Source organism: Ochotona princeps, chromosome 17 (assembly GCF_030435755.1).
Source record: "Ochotona princeps isolate mOchPri1 chromosome 17, mOchPri1.hap1, whole genome shotgun sequence".
Taxonomy (NCBI): domain Eukaryota; kingdom Metazoa; phylum Chordata; class Mammalia; order Lagomorpha; family Ochotonidae; genus Ochotona; species Ochotona princeps.
Window position 1 is genome coordinate 16152804 of NC_080848.1, and position 15251 is coordinate 16168054.

Genomic DNA, 15251 nt, shown 5'->3' on the forward strand with positions numbered 1-15251 from the left:
GATCCTGGGATGGGAGGGAGACATTGTAAAATGCTTTAAATTACGGACACGAATCCAGTGAAGCAAACCTCCATGTAAATTTTACCGCCGAGCTCCCACCCCAAGCAAAAATTCCTCTACTCAGTTGGCAGATTGACACTGGAAGGTTCCAAGGCCTGACACCATATTCCCCTCTAGTTTGGTTAAGGCAAGCCCTGGGCCACTGTATTCTGAAAGTCTTCATAGAGAGTAGCTTGTTTTGTGTGTGTGTATATGTGTGTGTGTGTGTGTGTGTTTTGTTTGGGTAAAAGTTTACATTTTACTCTTTAAAGATAGGTATTATTGGAACAGAACTATCCCCATATCCTACCTCCTTCAGTTATTTATTGAGGTGGTAGACATTCATTTTGGTGGCTTTCAGTAAACCTGTGACATTATAAGGGGTTAACGTTGTGACTTGCTAACAGGTGCCTAAGGGCCGCTGTGTGTAGGACTGCGGGAGGTGAGGGCCAAGCAGACACTCTGTGCTCTCTCGAGGTGCAGGCTTTGTGCTCGGGCTGCCGCACGCGGGGTCTGGCGTGCCTGTGAAGACAGCAGGTACGCAGAGCTCAGCTAGTTCTCATCTTTGGCCTAAAAATAAGACTGTACTTCCAGTTCCCAGGCTTCGAGAAACCCCTGTGATGATTTACCAGAGATACAAACCACTTCCCTTGTCAGACATCGCACAGTGAAGCTGGAGCTGCCTGTTGGTCCGCCGAAGAGAGTGAACTTTGGGGACGGGGTGGGGGCAGGTGCTGTTGACAGTGCAGAGTCACACTGGATGGTGGATTGATGTGGGGGAGGGGGGCAGCAATCAGCTTACGTGGAGCGTGGACCTCATCCAGGAGCAGGGCAAAGAATGTGTGAAAAACAGTGCTTAGATTTTAGGTTTTGTTCCTGAAGATTGAAACATGATTTTTTTTTCCTAAATAATTTTAAATTATTACTTGATAATTTTGGTAAGTCATCTCAAGACCCATGTGTATGTAATTCTTGTTTTAAAAGCAAAATAGGGCCCGGCGGCGTGGCCTAGCGGCTAAAGTCCTTGCCTTGAAAGCCCCGGGATCCCATATGGGCGCCGGTTCTAATCCCGGCAGCTCCACTTCCCATCCAGCTCCCTGCTTGTGGCCTGGGAAAGCAGTTGAGGACGGCCCAATGCATTGGGACACTGCACCCGCGTGGGAGACCCAGAAGAGGTTCCAGGTTCCCGGCATCGGATCGGTGCGCATCGGCCCATTGCAGCTCACTTGGGGAGTGAATCATCGGACGGAAGATCTTCCTCTCTGTCTCTCCTCTGTGTATATCTGGCTGTAATAAAATGAATAAATCTTTAAAAAAAAAAAAAAAGCAAAATAAAAATAATTCCATACTATTGTGTACTTCTTTAACAAGCGGTGAGCAAAATCTCCTTTCTTGCTGTAGCTGAGCCCCTTTACACAGTGAAAGTGTATCATGTCTGTCAAAATAAAGCAATTATCTCCTTGTGTTTGTAGCTATTATACCCCCGTAAAGGCATACTGTTTTAGAAAATAATTATAGCACGTTCAATTTAAAATCATAAAAGAATTGCGATAGGTTCTGAGAACTCAGCATTCGACTGTGATAAAAATTAAGGTAACGCTTAAGACAGCATAAATAGTATGACATTTATAGAGTGTAACCCTATATGTGTGGCAGGAAGAGAAGGGCTGGTGGCAGAGATCTTCCATTTGCTGGTCCATGATAGGCAGCGCTGGGCCTGGCTGAAGCTAGGAGCCGAGGACTTAACCTGCATCTCCACATGTGGATGGCAGGAGGCTGGAGTTGGAAGTGGAGCTCGGACTGTCACCCCAGGCATCCGGCTGTGGGATGCAGGCATCTCAGCCAGTAGGAACGACTGATCTGTCGATTCACTGAACAGATATTTGCACAGGTAAACCACAGCCACAGGCATCTAGGACACGGTAGTAAATAATACGCTGCCATCTTCCACTACAGTGAATTTAATACAGAGCTAGACAAAATGAATAAAAACTGAATGGAGGGCCCGGTGCCGTGGCCTAGTAGCTAAAGTCCTCGCCTTGAACGTACCAGGATCCCATATGGGCTCCAGTTCTAATCCTAGCGGCCCCACTTCCCATCCACCTCCCTGCTTGTGGCCTGGGAAGGCAGTTGAGGACTGCCCAAAGCCTTGGGACCCTGCACCCACGAGGGAGACCTGGAGGAGGTTCCTGGGTTCCCGGCTTCAGATCGGCACAGTACCAGCCATTGTGGTCACTTGGGGAGTGAATCATCGGATGGAACTTCTTTCTCTCTGTCTCTCCTCCTCTCTGTATATCTGACTTTGCAATAAAAATAAATAAATCGTTTTTAAAAAACTGAATGGAGGGCCCTGCACCGTGGCCTAGTAGCTAAAGTCCTCACCTTGAACGTGCCAGGATCCCATATGGGCGCTGGTTCTAATCCCAGCAGCTCCACTTCCCTTCCAGCTCCCTGCTTGTGGCCTGGGAAAGCAGTCGAGGACGGCCCAATGCATTGGGACCCTGCACCCGCGTGGGAGACCCAGAGGAGGTTCCTGGTTCCCAGCTTCGGATCGGCATAGCACCGGCCCGTTGCGGCTCACTTGGGGAGTGAATCATCGGACGGAAGATCTTCCGCTCTGTCTCTTCTCCTCTCTGTATATCTGACTTTGTAATAAAATAAATAAATAAATCTTTAAAAAAATAATAATAAAAAAAAACTGAATGGAAAAGTTACACAAACTGTGGTATAGATTGTTAAAGAGCCAACACACCATTCTTATCACAGACTTTTCCAAATTATAAAATTGTCATTGATTGGTTAAACAAATTATTTCATTATCACACCTTGGTATATTATACTGGTTCTTATATTATCTTAGTCTGTGATAACATTGAAAAAGCCTGGCAGCGTGGCCTGGTGGCTAAGGTCCTCGCCTTGATCCCATGTGGCTGCTGGTTCTAATCCCGGCAGGTCCACTTCCTCTCTATCTCTCCTCCTCTCAGTATATCTGACTTTGTAATAAAAATAAAATAAATCTTAAAAAAAAAAAAAAGCCTGGTAAGTCAACTAAAATGTTTGTACTTATCGATTTATATACCAAGAAAAAAAAAAAGGTTGCAATGCTTTGGTAAGTGTTTAGTCCAGCAGTTAGATGTTTTCATCTAGTGGGGAAGTGGAGGGGAACTGGGGTGGGAGGAGATGAAATCGCTGAGCCCATGGAACTGTATCATAAAATAAATAAAATTTTTTTAAAGATTTATTCATTTTATTACAGCCAGATATACACAGAGGAGGAGAGACAGAGAGGAAGATCTTCCGTCCGATGATTCACTCCCCAAGTGAGCCGCAACGGGCTGATGCGCGCCGATCCGAAGCCGGGAACCTGGAACCTCTTCTGGGTTTCCCACGCGGGTGCAGTGTCCCAATGCATTGGGCCATCCTCAACTGCTTTCCCAGGCCACAAGCAGGGAGCTGGATGGGAAGTGGAGCTGCCGGGATTAGAACCGGCGCCCATATGGGATCCTGGGGCTTTCAAGGCAAGGACTTTAGCTACTAGGCCACGCCGCCGGGCCCAAAATAAATAAATTTTTAAAAAGATGTCTTGATTTCATACTGAAGTGCCTGGCTTTGATGCCCCACTCTAGGTTCTGATTCGAGCTTCTGCAGATGCAAAGCTTTCATGGCACTGGTCATGGCTCAGGAAAGTGGGTGTTTGTCATCCATGCCCGAAAAGCACATTTCTGGTCCCCAGTTTCAGCCTCAGTCCAACCCTGGCCGTGTGGGCATCAGCTGATAGGAGTGTTCCCTGTCATTCAGCCGCTCGTATAAGTAAATCTTTTTTTTTTTTAGAAAGAGTAAAGTGAAGAAAGAAAGAAGGAAAGAAAGAGAGAGGGAGGGAGGGAGGGAAGGAAGGAAGGAAGGAAGGAAGGAAGGAAGGAAGGAAGGAAGGAAGGAAGGAAGGAAGGAAGGAAGGAAAGAGGAAAAAGAAAGAAAGAAAGAGAAGTGGAGCCACCAGGACTTGAAGTGGCGCTCCTACGTGGAATGCAGGTGTAGTAAGGAGCAATTTAGCCCACCACAACTCAACATCGGCTGCCGTCACTTTTTAAAGTGCCAGACGCCAAGCGAGGCCTGAGACAAAGAGAGTGGGGAGCTCAACAGTCCTTGTGTGGTGCCTCGTGAGTTCATGTTAGAGACAAGGCAGTCGGCAAATGCACAGTACATGCCAGCAAGTGATAACAGCAAGAAAGAGGAGAGTGGCCAGAATACCGTGTATTTGGGGGAATGGGGACGGAGTCTCTGGGGGAATTTTCCCACAGCTTTTCTTCTTCCGTCTCTTGGGACAGATCAGGTAATGAATGCAGATGCGAAAGAATTTTTGTATCTGTGGGTGCCATTCACCTATTTGTTAAGAGAACTCTGACAAGGTCCTGCTTCTTTCTTATTCTTTGGACTCTCCTCCTCATTCCTGTCTTCGTCTTCTTCAGATGTAAAGGCCTATGCACCTTCATCCATTCATCCCTGTATCCTTCCTCCAAAATTATAATTGGGCATCTGTTATGATTTTGAGATAAAAAAAAATGTACAATCAGATGTCTTCCAGCTGCTTGATTATAAAATGGGATTGCCTCTAGAGAGAACACTTTGGTCTGAGTCTTTTCAAAGCTATTGAAATTTGATGTGTTGGTTGATCTTAAGTGATCCTGGCCCTTATGCCTAAAAGCCCTAAATAAAACTGTGCACTGCTCAAGTGTTCTATAGCATTGCACAAGTCTAAACTGGGTAACTGGCAGCCACCCCACATTCACTGCTGGCTGACTTGCCCCATAAATAGCTCAGTGTTACAGGATCAGACAACTACAACAGAGCAAAGAAAGAATTTCTGTTTCCTAACAGCCACATGCCAGTCTCTGGTCACCAACACAATTCAGGTCCAATTCCCTGCATCCTAACTTGTAGCATGCCTCTTAGAAGAATAGTGCAGATCAGCCAGCAGATAACTTTGGAAGGAATTCAAGATAGCCCTGCCTTGTACCAAACTTCACATTACGGAAAGCAATGTTAGAACAAGATTCAGTGTTAGTTCTCTCAGTTCCATATAATAACATTGCTGCTACACTCTGGTTAACCCAGAGCCTCTGCTGACTGAATTACAAACCGTCAGAGTCAGGCCTCCTGGTAGTTTTATAAACCTGTTTGAAATCAAGTGCAAATTTCAGAAACCTATCTACCACTGGACTAGAACAGCCCTTGTTTCTAATAGTTGGTCTATATTATTTGCCCGAAAGATAACAGAATATCACATCACAGATTACTTCAAAGTAACTCAGAAGAAGGCCCTTGGGAGTGTTTTTCTGATTGTCTCACTGTGAGCAAAGTGCTGCTAGTTGGGCGCCTGACGGGAATCGCTGTGGGTCTGTCCATGCTTTAGGGGGTCTCTGCTTTTCCTTCAGGGAGCTCCTTCCCTAAATGGCACTGTGTTTTCTATTCTCTTAAAGCCACTATGCCAAATAAACAATATGTGATTTTTTTTTTTACAAGCCCTCTGATAGTTGTGTAACTACTATTGAAAGACATCTCACCCTTGCCGGTGGTTTTGAACACAAGTGAAGACCATGGCTGTGATATCAAATCACCAGTGGTTTCTTCCCTGATTCAGTTTTGTTCTTTGGCTTACAGGACCTCCATCTGTTCTAGGATCAGAACTTCTAGGCCCTATTGTGTACCATTCCACAGCCACCCTAATTACCTGTGTTTTTGACAATATTTTAAAGCTAAAATTCAGTTCAACAGTACTGACCTTGTGTCTGTTAAAGGGCTACAAGTATTTGCCTTTGTAACCTATGTGATCGTTTACTCTAATAGGCTTACAATTAGCAGCATTTCAGAACCTCCCAACTACTGCCTTTCCCAGCAGGTTGTAAGCAATGGCGGTGTGGATACAAGCCCAACAGCTACAAGGAGATGCCCTTCACCAGATGCAAGCGCTGTACGGCCAGCACTTCCCCATTGAGGTGCGCCATTACCTGTCCCAGTGGATCGAAAGCCAGGCCTGGTAAGTGCACAGTGTTACTGAAGAAAAGCACTGTGATGGAAAGTGTACAAGATGTGCTGTAAAAAATGCTTGTAATGTGATTCATGAAAATATATTTAACCCCATCTTAGATTTAGATATCTGGATTAGCTCTTGGGGTTTGTAAAATAAGATTTGCTCCTTTCGATGGTATAGGCCAACTAAAAGCATTAGGCTGCTGCTACTGAGAGCGAGCACCCAGCACTACGTGGTGAGTGCCTCTCAGGGGCTGAGCTAGTCCCTAAGTGGCAGAAGTTTTTATGGAAAAAAAAAGAAAGAAAGAAAGTCCTTATCCCTACAAAATTTAACATTTAAGAGAGCAGATAAGGAATGACTCTGGATATAATTTAATTTAAATTTATATTGTTCAACATAAAATATTTTACATTTATGTTAATAATTCACATCTAATATACATAAGGCAGTAGTCTAACAGTGAAGACATTAGTGTTTTTAAATTAGCATGTATTTTATGTAGACACAAAATTACTATAAGAAAATACATCAAGAATATTAGCAATTACATTTCAGTGGTAGATGTGACAAGAATTTTAGTTTTTATTTTCCAAATGACTGGTAATTTGGAGTGTGTTGGGGGGCAGTAAAAATCTTGTAGAGGAGCCAGTGTGATAGCACAAAAAGCTAATCCTCTGCCCTGTGGTGCCAGGATCCTGTGTGGGCACCAGTTCTTATCCCAGTTTCTCCAATTCCAATCCCAAATCCTTGCGACCCTGCACCCTTGTGGGAGCCTGAAAGAAGCTCCAGCTCCTGGCTTCAGATCAGTTGAGCTCCGGCCATTGCTGCCATTTAGGGAATGAATCAACAGATGAAAGACCTTTTCTCTGTCTTTCCTTCTCTCTGTAAAATCTGCCTTTCAAATAGAATTAGTACAATGCAGTTGACTGGAAACTCAGGTTTTTAGAATTTTTTAAAATTTGTTTTAAGGCCCGGGGTGGTGGCCTAGTGGCTAAAGTCCTCGCCTCGCATGCGTCAGGATCCCATATGGGCACCAGTTCTAATCGCAGCAGCCCCGCTTCCCATCCAGCTCCCTGCTTGTGGCCTGGGAAAGCAGTTGAGGACAACCCAGGGCCTTGGGGCTCTGCACCCACATGGGAGACCCAAAAGAAGCTCCTGGCTCCTGGCTTCAGATCAGCTCAGTTCCAGCCGTTGCAGTCAGTTGGGGAGTGAATCACCAGATGAAAGATCTTCCTCTCTGTCTCTCCTCCTATCTATAATCTGACTTTGCAATAAAAATAAATAAATCTCATTAAAAATTTCGTTTTCGATAAAGACAGAGAACACATTGTCCATCTGTTGGTTCACTCCCTGAGTGCTGGAGTTGAGCCAGGCTAAAGCCAAGATCCAGGAACTCAATCCAGCTGTCCCGCATAGGTGGCAGGAACCCAGCTACTTGAACTATGACCTGTGGACACCCAGGGTGTTCATTACCTGGAAGCTGGGTCAGAAGCAAACTAGGCCTTGAACCCAGGCCCTCCAGTGCGGGCTGCAGGTGAAACAGGACTGTCATTCCCTGTACATCATGTCTGCCCCGACATAGCTCTTTGATGGTAAACAATGTTTCATACCCGGAAGCAGGTTGTACTCTGTTTTGATCAGAGCCTAGGAGTTTGTTGGTTGGTTATAATCTGACATACTTCTTAGATTCTTCAGGCTTTCACTGTTGAGGCCCAGGGTCTGACAGTCCCTGGGAAGCCGTCATTGATGCTGCTGTTTCACTGTAACCTGTTGGAGATGTTGCTTGGAACAATTGCAATTTCAGTCGCATGTTGGTAGTAGATTTTTATTCAGAAGGTAGAGAGCATCGAAGGGAAGCAATTTTCTAGGCAATTAAAAATCTCTCAGCTTCATGTAATTAAGTAAGAAAAACACAAGCTAAATATGAGAATGTCAAGTGCACCTTGTTTAGTGCTTTTCCGTTCCCTTTCAATTTTCTTTTCTGTTTAAATGATTTGAAGGATTTAGTACCCCCCCAAAAAACACTCAGTGAGAAGTTTCTGTTGATTTAAAATTTAAGGTTTAAAAATAATTTAATAAGGTTTTCATGAAGTCTTTTTCTGTTGTTTTTAAAAGATTTATTTTATTGTTTTAAATCATTTATTTGATTATTCATTTTTATTGGAAAGCCAGACATACAGAGAGGAGGAGAGACAGAGAGGAAGATCTTTTGTCCTCTGGTTCACTCCCCAAGTGGCTGTAAGGGCCGGAGCTGAGCCGATCCGAAGTCAGGAGCCAGGAGCTTCTTTTGGGTCTCCCATGTTGGCGCAGGGTCCCAAGGCCTTGGGTCATCCTGTTCTGCTCTCCCAGGCCACAAGCAGAGAGCTGAATGGGAAGTGGAGCCTCCAGGAAACAAACCTGGTGCCTATATAGAATTGTGACTGTTGGGCCTGGCAGCGTGGCCTAGTGGCTAAGGTCCTCGCCTTGAATGCGCCAGGATCCCATATGGTCGCTGGTTCTAATCCCGGCAGCTCCACTTCCTCTCTATCTCTCCTCCTCTCTGTATATCTGACTTTGTAATAAAAATTAAAAAAAAAAAAAAAAAGAATTGTGACTGCTTGCAAGGCAAGGATGTAGCCACTAAGCCATGGCGTCAGGCCCAAATCATCAGTTTGGAAACTGTCTTTTCAACTACTTTTTTTTTTTTTCACCCAAGAATTAAGGTTTCAAGTAAGCAACCAGTACTTCTTTGAGTTTTTCTAGTGGACTGGATCTCTCAAGAGAAAGTTCCCCAGCAGGGAACATTGCTGATTGAAACAGCCCTACAGGGCTGCCCCCTCTCTCCTTCCAGGCTCTTCTTTAGTATATAGAGCATGTGTATTTACAATGTGGCTCAATTTTATCAATGTCTCCAGAGGTAGATCTGAGTATACTGGAAGAGTCTGATGCTTACATCCCTGGACGTCTGTCTATGCTAACTGATCTCAAGAGGCCAGAATTACAGCACCTTTGAGCCCCCACTATGTCTCTGCCCCAGGCTCGATTGGCACCAGTTGAATGTTATTTCAGTCTGACAGCTGTAGGGTTTCTTCAGATTGCCTGCTCTCCCATAGCAGTTGGTGCCTAGATTACAGAAAGAAAGAGAGGGAAGACCACTCACCTGTGGGCAGTTAAGCACCTCTGAACTAATAGAGCAATAGGTTTCTTTTGTTCACGGGTAAAGTCAGCAAGGCCTGGTAGGTTGCAGTCTCCCATTGGTGAGGCACCTTCTGCCACGGTCTCATTGCCAAGCTCCTTCGACATAGCAGTAGCTGTTGGTTGACCTGTCTCTACTCCAGAAACACTGTATGTTACAATGAGCGACACAGGCATTGAGCTCACTGAGTCTGGAAAGGACGTGTAGCACAGCCTTAACCTTGTGCCCTCCTTTATGTCCTTGTGGGATAACTATAAATAGGAGATTATCAGAGTTCCTATTTCCTTCAACATGCACAAAGCGCTTTGCCTTTCCCTTCATTTCTCAGAGCAGATAACGTGAGCTGCAAAGCCGGCAGCAGCAAGAAGGAGAAAGGGCAGCATGTTGTGAACCCAGCGTGCAGTCAAGCTCAGAAAGGCTGCATCTGGTCACTTGTTTCTGAAAATCTGGGGGGCTTGTTTCTGAAAATCTGCAGGAGCAAAAAGAAGAAATCACTTCAGTCAAAGAACACTTGTGTGATATGTTGAGGCTGCATTTGTACAGGCTCATGTGCATGTATGTGTACAGATCATGTAATTTTTTTCCCCTAGGGACTCAATAGATCTTGATAATCCACAGGAGAACATTAAGGCCACCCAGCTCCTGGAGGGCCTGGTGCAGGAGCTGCAGAAGAAGGCCGAGCACCAGGTGGGGGAAGATGGCTTTCTCCTGAAGATCAAGCTGGGCCACTATGCCACCCAGCTACAGGTGGGTGTGAACTCCGGGCGGCACTCACCTCTTCTCCACACCATGGCCGCCCCTCACCCCCGAACAGAGTTGTTTAATCACTTGCCAGAGAGACTTGGCTTCTCTTCTCCCACCCAGGCCCTTTAAGGTTCCATGTGCTAGGTTCTGTAAAAAACACTCAGTTCTAATTGGTTCTGTGTGACCTTGTTTAAAAACAAAAATTCTTACTTGAAAATTATTTGAAATTTACATAAAATTTTCAAAAATGATACCAGGACCTATACATAAGCCCAAATTGACCCATTAACATTTGATCCTATTCTTTTTTTCCACCTGCATTGGCATGATTTTTTAGTCATTGGATAGTAAGTTGTATATATTGTATCCCTTTACTCATTAATATTTCCTTGGGCATCTTCTAAAAAATATAGGTTATATTGATTATAACCCCATTAGCAACTTCAGGAAACTTGACGTTGATATAAAACCTTAAGTAATCTTACGTCTATACTTCCATTGTGTCAGCTGGCCAAAATGCAGTCCAAGATCACGTATACAGGTACTGCAAAAAGCTCATGGAAAAATGGAATTAAAAGATAGTTTAGAGGGCCAACGTTGTATAATAGCAAGTAAAGGCACTGCCTGTGATGCTGGCATTCCAAATGGGTGCTATTCTAAGTCCCAGCTTCTCCACTTCAGACGCAAGTCCCTGATAATGCGCCTGTGAAAGCAGGGCCCCTGCATCCATATGGGAGACCCAGATGCAGCTCCTGGTTACTGGTTTCAGCCTGTGGCTGTTCTAGCCGTTGGGAGAATGAGCCAGTGGATGAAAGAACTCTTTCTCCCCATGCTTATAATTCTTGACTTTCAAATAAAGAAACAAACTTTTTTTTAAGGTTCGTATATTTTTATTGGAAAGGCAGATCCACAGAGAGAAGGAGAGACAGAAAGATCTTCCATCTGCTGGTCCACTCCCCAAGTGGCCACAATGGCCAGACTGAGCCGATCTGAAGCCAGGAGCCAGGATCTTCCTCTGGGTCTCCCATGCGGGTGCAGGGTCCCAAGGCTTTGGGCCATCCTTTACTTTCCTCCCAGGCCACAAGCAGGGAGCCAGAAGGGAGGTGAAGCAGCTGGGACATGAATCCGCACCCATATGGGATCCTGGCATATGCAAGGCAAGGATCTGGCCATCAGGCTATCATGCCAGGCCCGAAACAAACATTTTAAAAAAATAACAAAAAAGGTGTTTATTTTGGTGAAAAAAAAAATTGAAATCGATTTAGTTTTTTCAGAATATACGTTTTCCACAAACATTTCAAAATACCCTCTTCCTGAATTGAGTTGTTCTTATCTCTTTCATCTCCTTTAATCCCGAACTACTTTGCAATCCTTTCATTACTTCAGCATTTCAAAATAAGTCACCTACCCCTTTCCTGTTTACAGATAAAGCGTTCTTTGTGTGGGGTTTATCTCATGTTTTCCCGTAATGAGATTCACATTGCCCCTCTCTGGTCAGGACTCTAAATGAGTGTCCTCTAAATGAATGTACCCTCCCCAAGTGTGTGTCGCATTCAGACACACAGTGCCTCCCCTCCCCCCACCAATGATGCTGACTCTTACTGCTCAGGCCCAGCGGTGGTGTTTCTGCTGTGCTGTGTCCTTTAAAAAAAGAAAAACTTACCTGGTCTCCTTCCAAGAATATTGTACGTCAGACAACTTAAGACGCAACAAACAAAGCAATTCTTTTTCCCTGTGATTGGATTTTTTCCGCTGCACTTTCTTGTTTCCGCCTGTGTGAAAGGGCGTTTCCTAGGATCCTGGCGGTGGTGCATCGCCTGGAGTCCTCTCGGCCAGGAGAACCCTAAGGCAGGATTAGGTCCTGGAGTGGGCCGTGGGACTAGGTGATGTCTGCTCTTGGATTCTTCCAGAACACGTACGACCGCTGCCCCATGGAGCTGGTACGCTGCATCCGGCACATTCTGTACAACGAGCAGAGGCTGGTCCGGGAGGCCAACAACGTGAGTGTCCCCGCGGGGGCGGGGAGAGGAGAGGGAGGTCCTTTCAGCCCCTCCTGTCTCTGTTGTGTCGTGGTTTTGTCAGGGTGACTCAGTGGATGTCTCTCAGTATATTTTTGAAGACATGTACTCTTAACTGATGTATCTGCCCTTGACGAAATTACAACCCTAAAACCACATAATTAAGTACCAAATATTTTAATCCTAACCTCAATGTTTTGGTTTGTTGTTTAATAAACATGTTTTCTTTAAATAAATCCTCCAGTAGGAAATGGAGAATTCATTGCCTTTACTTAGAAGAAGGATGTGTAAATAGTTACGTGTTGAATTTATGTATACAGCTCACCAATATTCCCTTATTGGAAACATTAGTATTTCCATATCACAGTTCCCAAAAGGACTTTAAAGTCTCAAAATTTGGTGTCTCTTTTGGCTTGTTTCTCTCTCCATTCCACCCAGGCCTTACTAAGTTTGCTTCATATCATCATCATCTCCATCTTCACAGATTTTCTCTAGAACATTCATTAACCCTTCACTAGGATCTGCTTCCGCATCGTAGGAGGCCTTTTCTTTCTCTCTGCATTCTTTTTCAGCCTGAGTCAGATACTCCCACTGTGTGTTTTCCTTTTTTCTATATAGTAAGAACTGTATCCATCTTTGGCTTTTTCTCAACTGCCTTCCACAGAGATGGGTTTCAACAGATTGTTCTCAATCATGACATAACTCTTGCCATTTAGTTCAAAGGACCTTTTGTGAAATGCACTCGCATGTTCTCTGTGGGAACTTGGTGAACTCCAGTTAGCGTGATGTGGATCTTCACAGGCTTGTCTCACTGATCTCATCTGTAATTGCTGGTTTTCACTGGATGTCCTGCTGCGATGGGAGCAGCCACAGCAGCTGGCTAGTCATGGTTAAGGAGTTCTGCTCTTCTGTGATTACTTTTGTATCTTGTTCTTGATTTCGGTCTTAATTTTGGATTTTTCTGCTGTAAAGGCATCACGTAGTCTTTTCCAAGTAGCCTTTTCAGAGCAATACCTTTACCTCCTCTAGATCTTCCTGTAATTCTTCCCAAGCTGAAGTCATGGTTGGACTGAATCAGGCAGCCAGGCAGGAGAGAGAGTAGGAAACACCACACCTAGTACGTTCAGCCTGGGCCAACCCCACCACCCAACCCAGAACCAGATCGCAACCCACCTGTCTGTCCCACAACATCTTAGTAAAGGCATGCTTGTTGTATTCATTAAATTACTTAGGAAAGACTTCAACTTAGCCCCCACAAACCCAGTGTTTAAAGTCATGGATTGGGCCAGGTCATTTAAGTGACTGGATACCCACAGATCTTATGTATAGTCCCTGTTCCCATGACTTGCTATGGCAGTCCTCAGGATACATCTTCTATGTGCAAACAAACTGTCCCATCTCCAGGATATCTTGAGTGAGGATCCATTGTGATACAGCACATTGATCTGCTGATTGCAACACCAGCATCCCACATTGAAGTCCTGACTGTTCTACTTCCAAACCAGCTTCCTATTAATGTGCCTGGGAAGGCAGCTAATAATGGCCCAAGTGTTGGGAGTCATGCTACCCATGTAGGAGGCTGCTCCTGGCTTCTACCTGGACCAGCCTTGGCTGTCTGGACCATACGGTCTGTGAACCAACAGATGGAAGATCTCTGTCTTTCCTCTGCATTTGAAATAAATAAATAGAGGTTGGCACCCTGGCATTAATAGGCTAAGCCTCTACTGATGTGGTGTCGGCATCCCATAAGGGCACCAGTTGGATTCCCAGCTGCTCTACTTCTGATTCAGCTCCCTGTTAATGTGCCCGGGAAATCAGTGGAAGGTGGCCCACTGCTTCACATGGGGTAGCCAGATGAAGCCCAAGGTCCTAGCTTGGGACTGGCCCAGCTCTGGCCTTTGCAGCCAGTGCAGAATAAAGCAGTGGATGGGTGATCTCTCTCTCTCTCTCTCTCTCTCTTTCTCTCTCTCTCTCTCCTCTCTCTGTAACTCTGCCTTGCAAATAAAAATAAATTTTTTTAATGATAAACTTTTTTTAAAGAAAAAGAATCCCTTGGATGAGGACACAGTGTGTGTCCAGGCAGCCGTGTTGCCCACGCTCTCCTCAGTGTTAGCACAGTCACTTGGCGTTGTGTCAGTGAGTTGATGTGGAGTGAGGAGTCGTTATTATCACTAGGAAAACCCGGATGACATCAAGGCTGTGCTCAACTTTAGTCTCACTGAAAGGAATCAGATGGACCCCTTTTGGGAATACTCTAGTGGAGGCCAGATCTGAATTAGAAGTTTCTAGTGTACTCTACAAAGGTACCTTATGTCCCTGCTGGTCCCAGTTCACACAGATGACATTTGCGACTTGTACCCTGGTGAGGCCTTAGGCCAGTTGTAGGGACCAGCTTTTCTTGGGGGTGTCTGCCTCGGCTTCCTCCTATCCCACTGGCCTGCACTTTGTCTGGGTCTGTCTATAGGGTAGTTCTCCAGCTGGAAGTCTTGCTGACGCCATGTCCCAGAAGCACCTGCAAATCAACCAGACATTTGAGGAGCTGCGGCTGGTCACACAGGACACGGAGAACGAGCTGAAGAAACTGCAGCAGACTCAGGAGTACTTCATCATCCAGTACCAAGAGAGCCTGAGGATCCAAGGTGGGCCCAGTGCCTTTCCCCAGGGAGGAAGGGAGTTGGGTGGCTTTCAGGCTGCTCTCCAGCCCAAGGTGTCCGAATCTGTCTGAGCACCAGGCGATAACTGGCACCAGTGTTAGTGCCGGAGGGAAGAGGCTTCAGAAAAGCCAAGTGGGGGGGTCTCACGCAGAATCCCTCACACCTGGGTAGCCCCCAGACTGCAGGGGAGGACACCTCCTCTTTTAGGAAGAAGTTTGCCATCTAGGGAAAGAGTACCATAATACTTTTACGTGTAATAGGCAACTTTCCCTAGAATGATCAGTGAAATAAATAATTACATGCTAAGAAAGCTTTCCAAGCAATGAGAGGTCAAGAATCAAGGGGCTGAACACTTCTGATGTTCCATGCCAAGTGGTGCTTCTGAGGGGCCTTCTGCACCTCTGGGGGTCCTTGTACCAGGAGACAAAGCATAAAGGTCTAGTGTTAAGTCCTGCTTGTCACTGCAGAGCCCACCAGCGCCCCCTCTTGACCCTAAGGAAATTAGACACCCTGAGACTAGGCAGTGTCCTCTCTTGCTTGCCAGCCCAGCTGAGAAACTCAGGGAGGTCCTGGCCCAGCATGTCAGCCCATAC

At 45.5% G+C, this 15251-nt stretch overlaps 1 protein-coding gene and 1 pseudogene across 6 annotated transcripts in view; one reads left to right on the forward strand and one right to left on the reverse strand.

Annotated features, from left to right (window-relative positions):
• LOC101518842 (signal transducer and activator of transcription 5B) overlaps positions 1-15251 on the forward strand; it is an 81701-nt gene that overhangs the window by 49666 nt on the left and 16784 nt on the right. For 3 of the 6 annotated variants that reach the window (XM_058676113.1, XM_058676114.1, XM_058676111.1), the window contains exons 2-5: positions 5936-6073; positions 9833-9989; positions 11897-11986; positions 14469-14643. In XM_058676113.1, the coding sequence (XP_058532096.1) occupies positions 5946-6073; positions 9833-9989; positions 11897-11986; positions 14469-14643 (550 nt within the window). In that variant the 5' untranslated portion in view covers positions 5936-5945. Of the gene's footprint in view, positions 1-5932; positions 6074-9832; positions 9990-11896; positions 11987-14468; positions 14644-15251 lie in introns of those variants that run through there. The other 3 variants (XM_058676112.1, XM_058676115.1, XM_058676116.1) reach the window with 3 other exon arrangements.
• On the reverse strand, positions 12394-13066 carry LOC101528029 (calcyclin-binding protein-like; annotated as a pseudogene).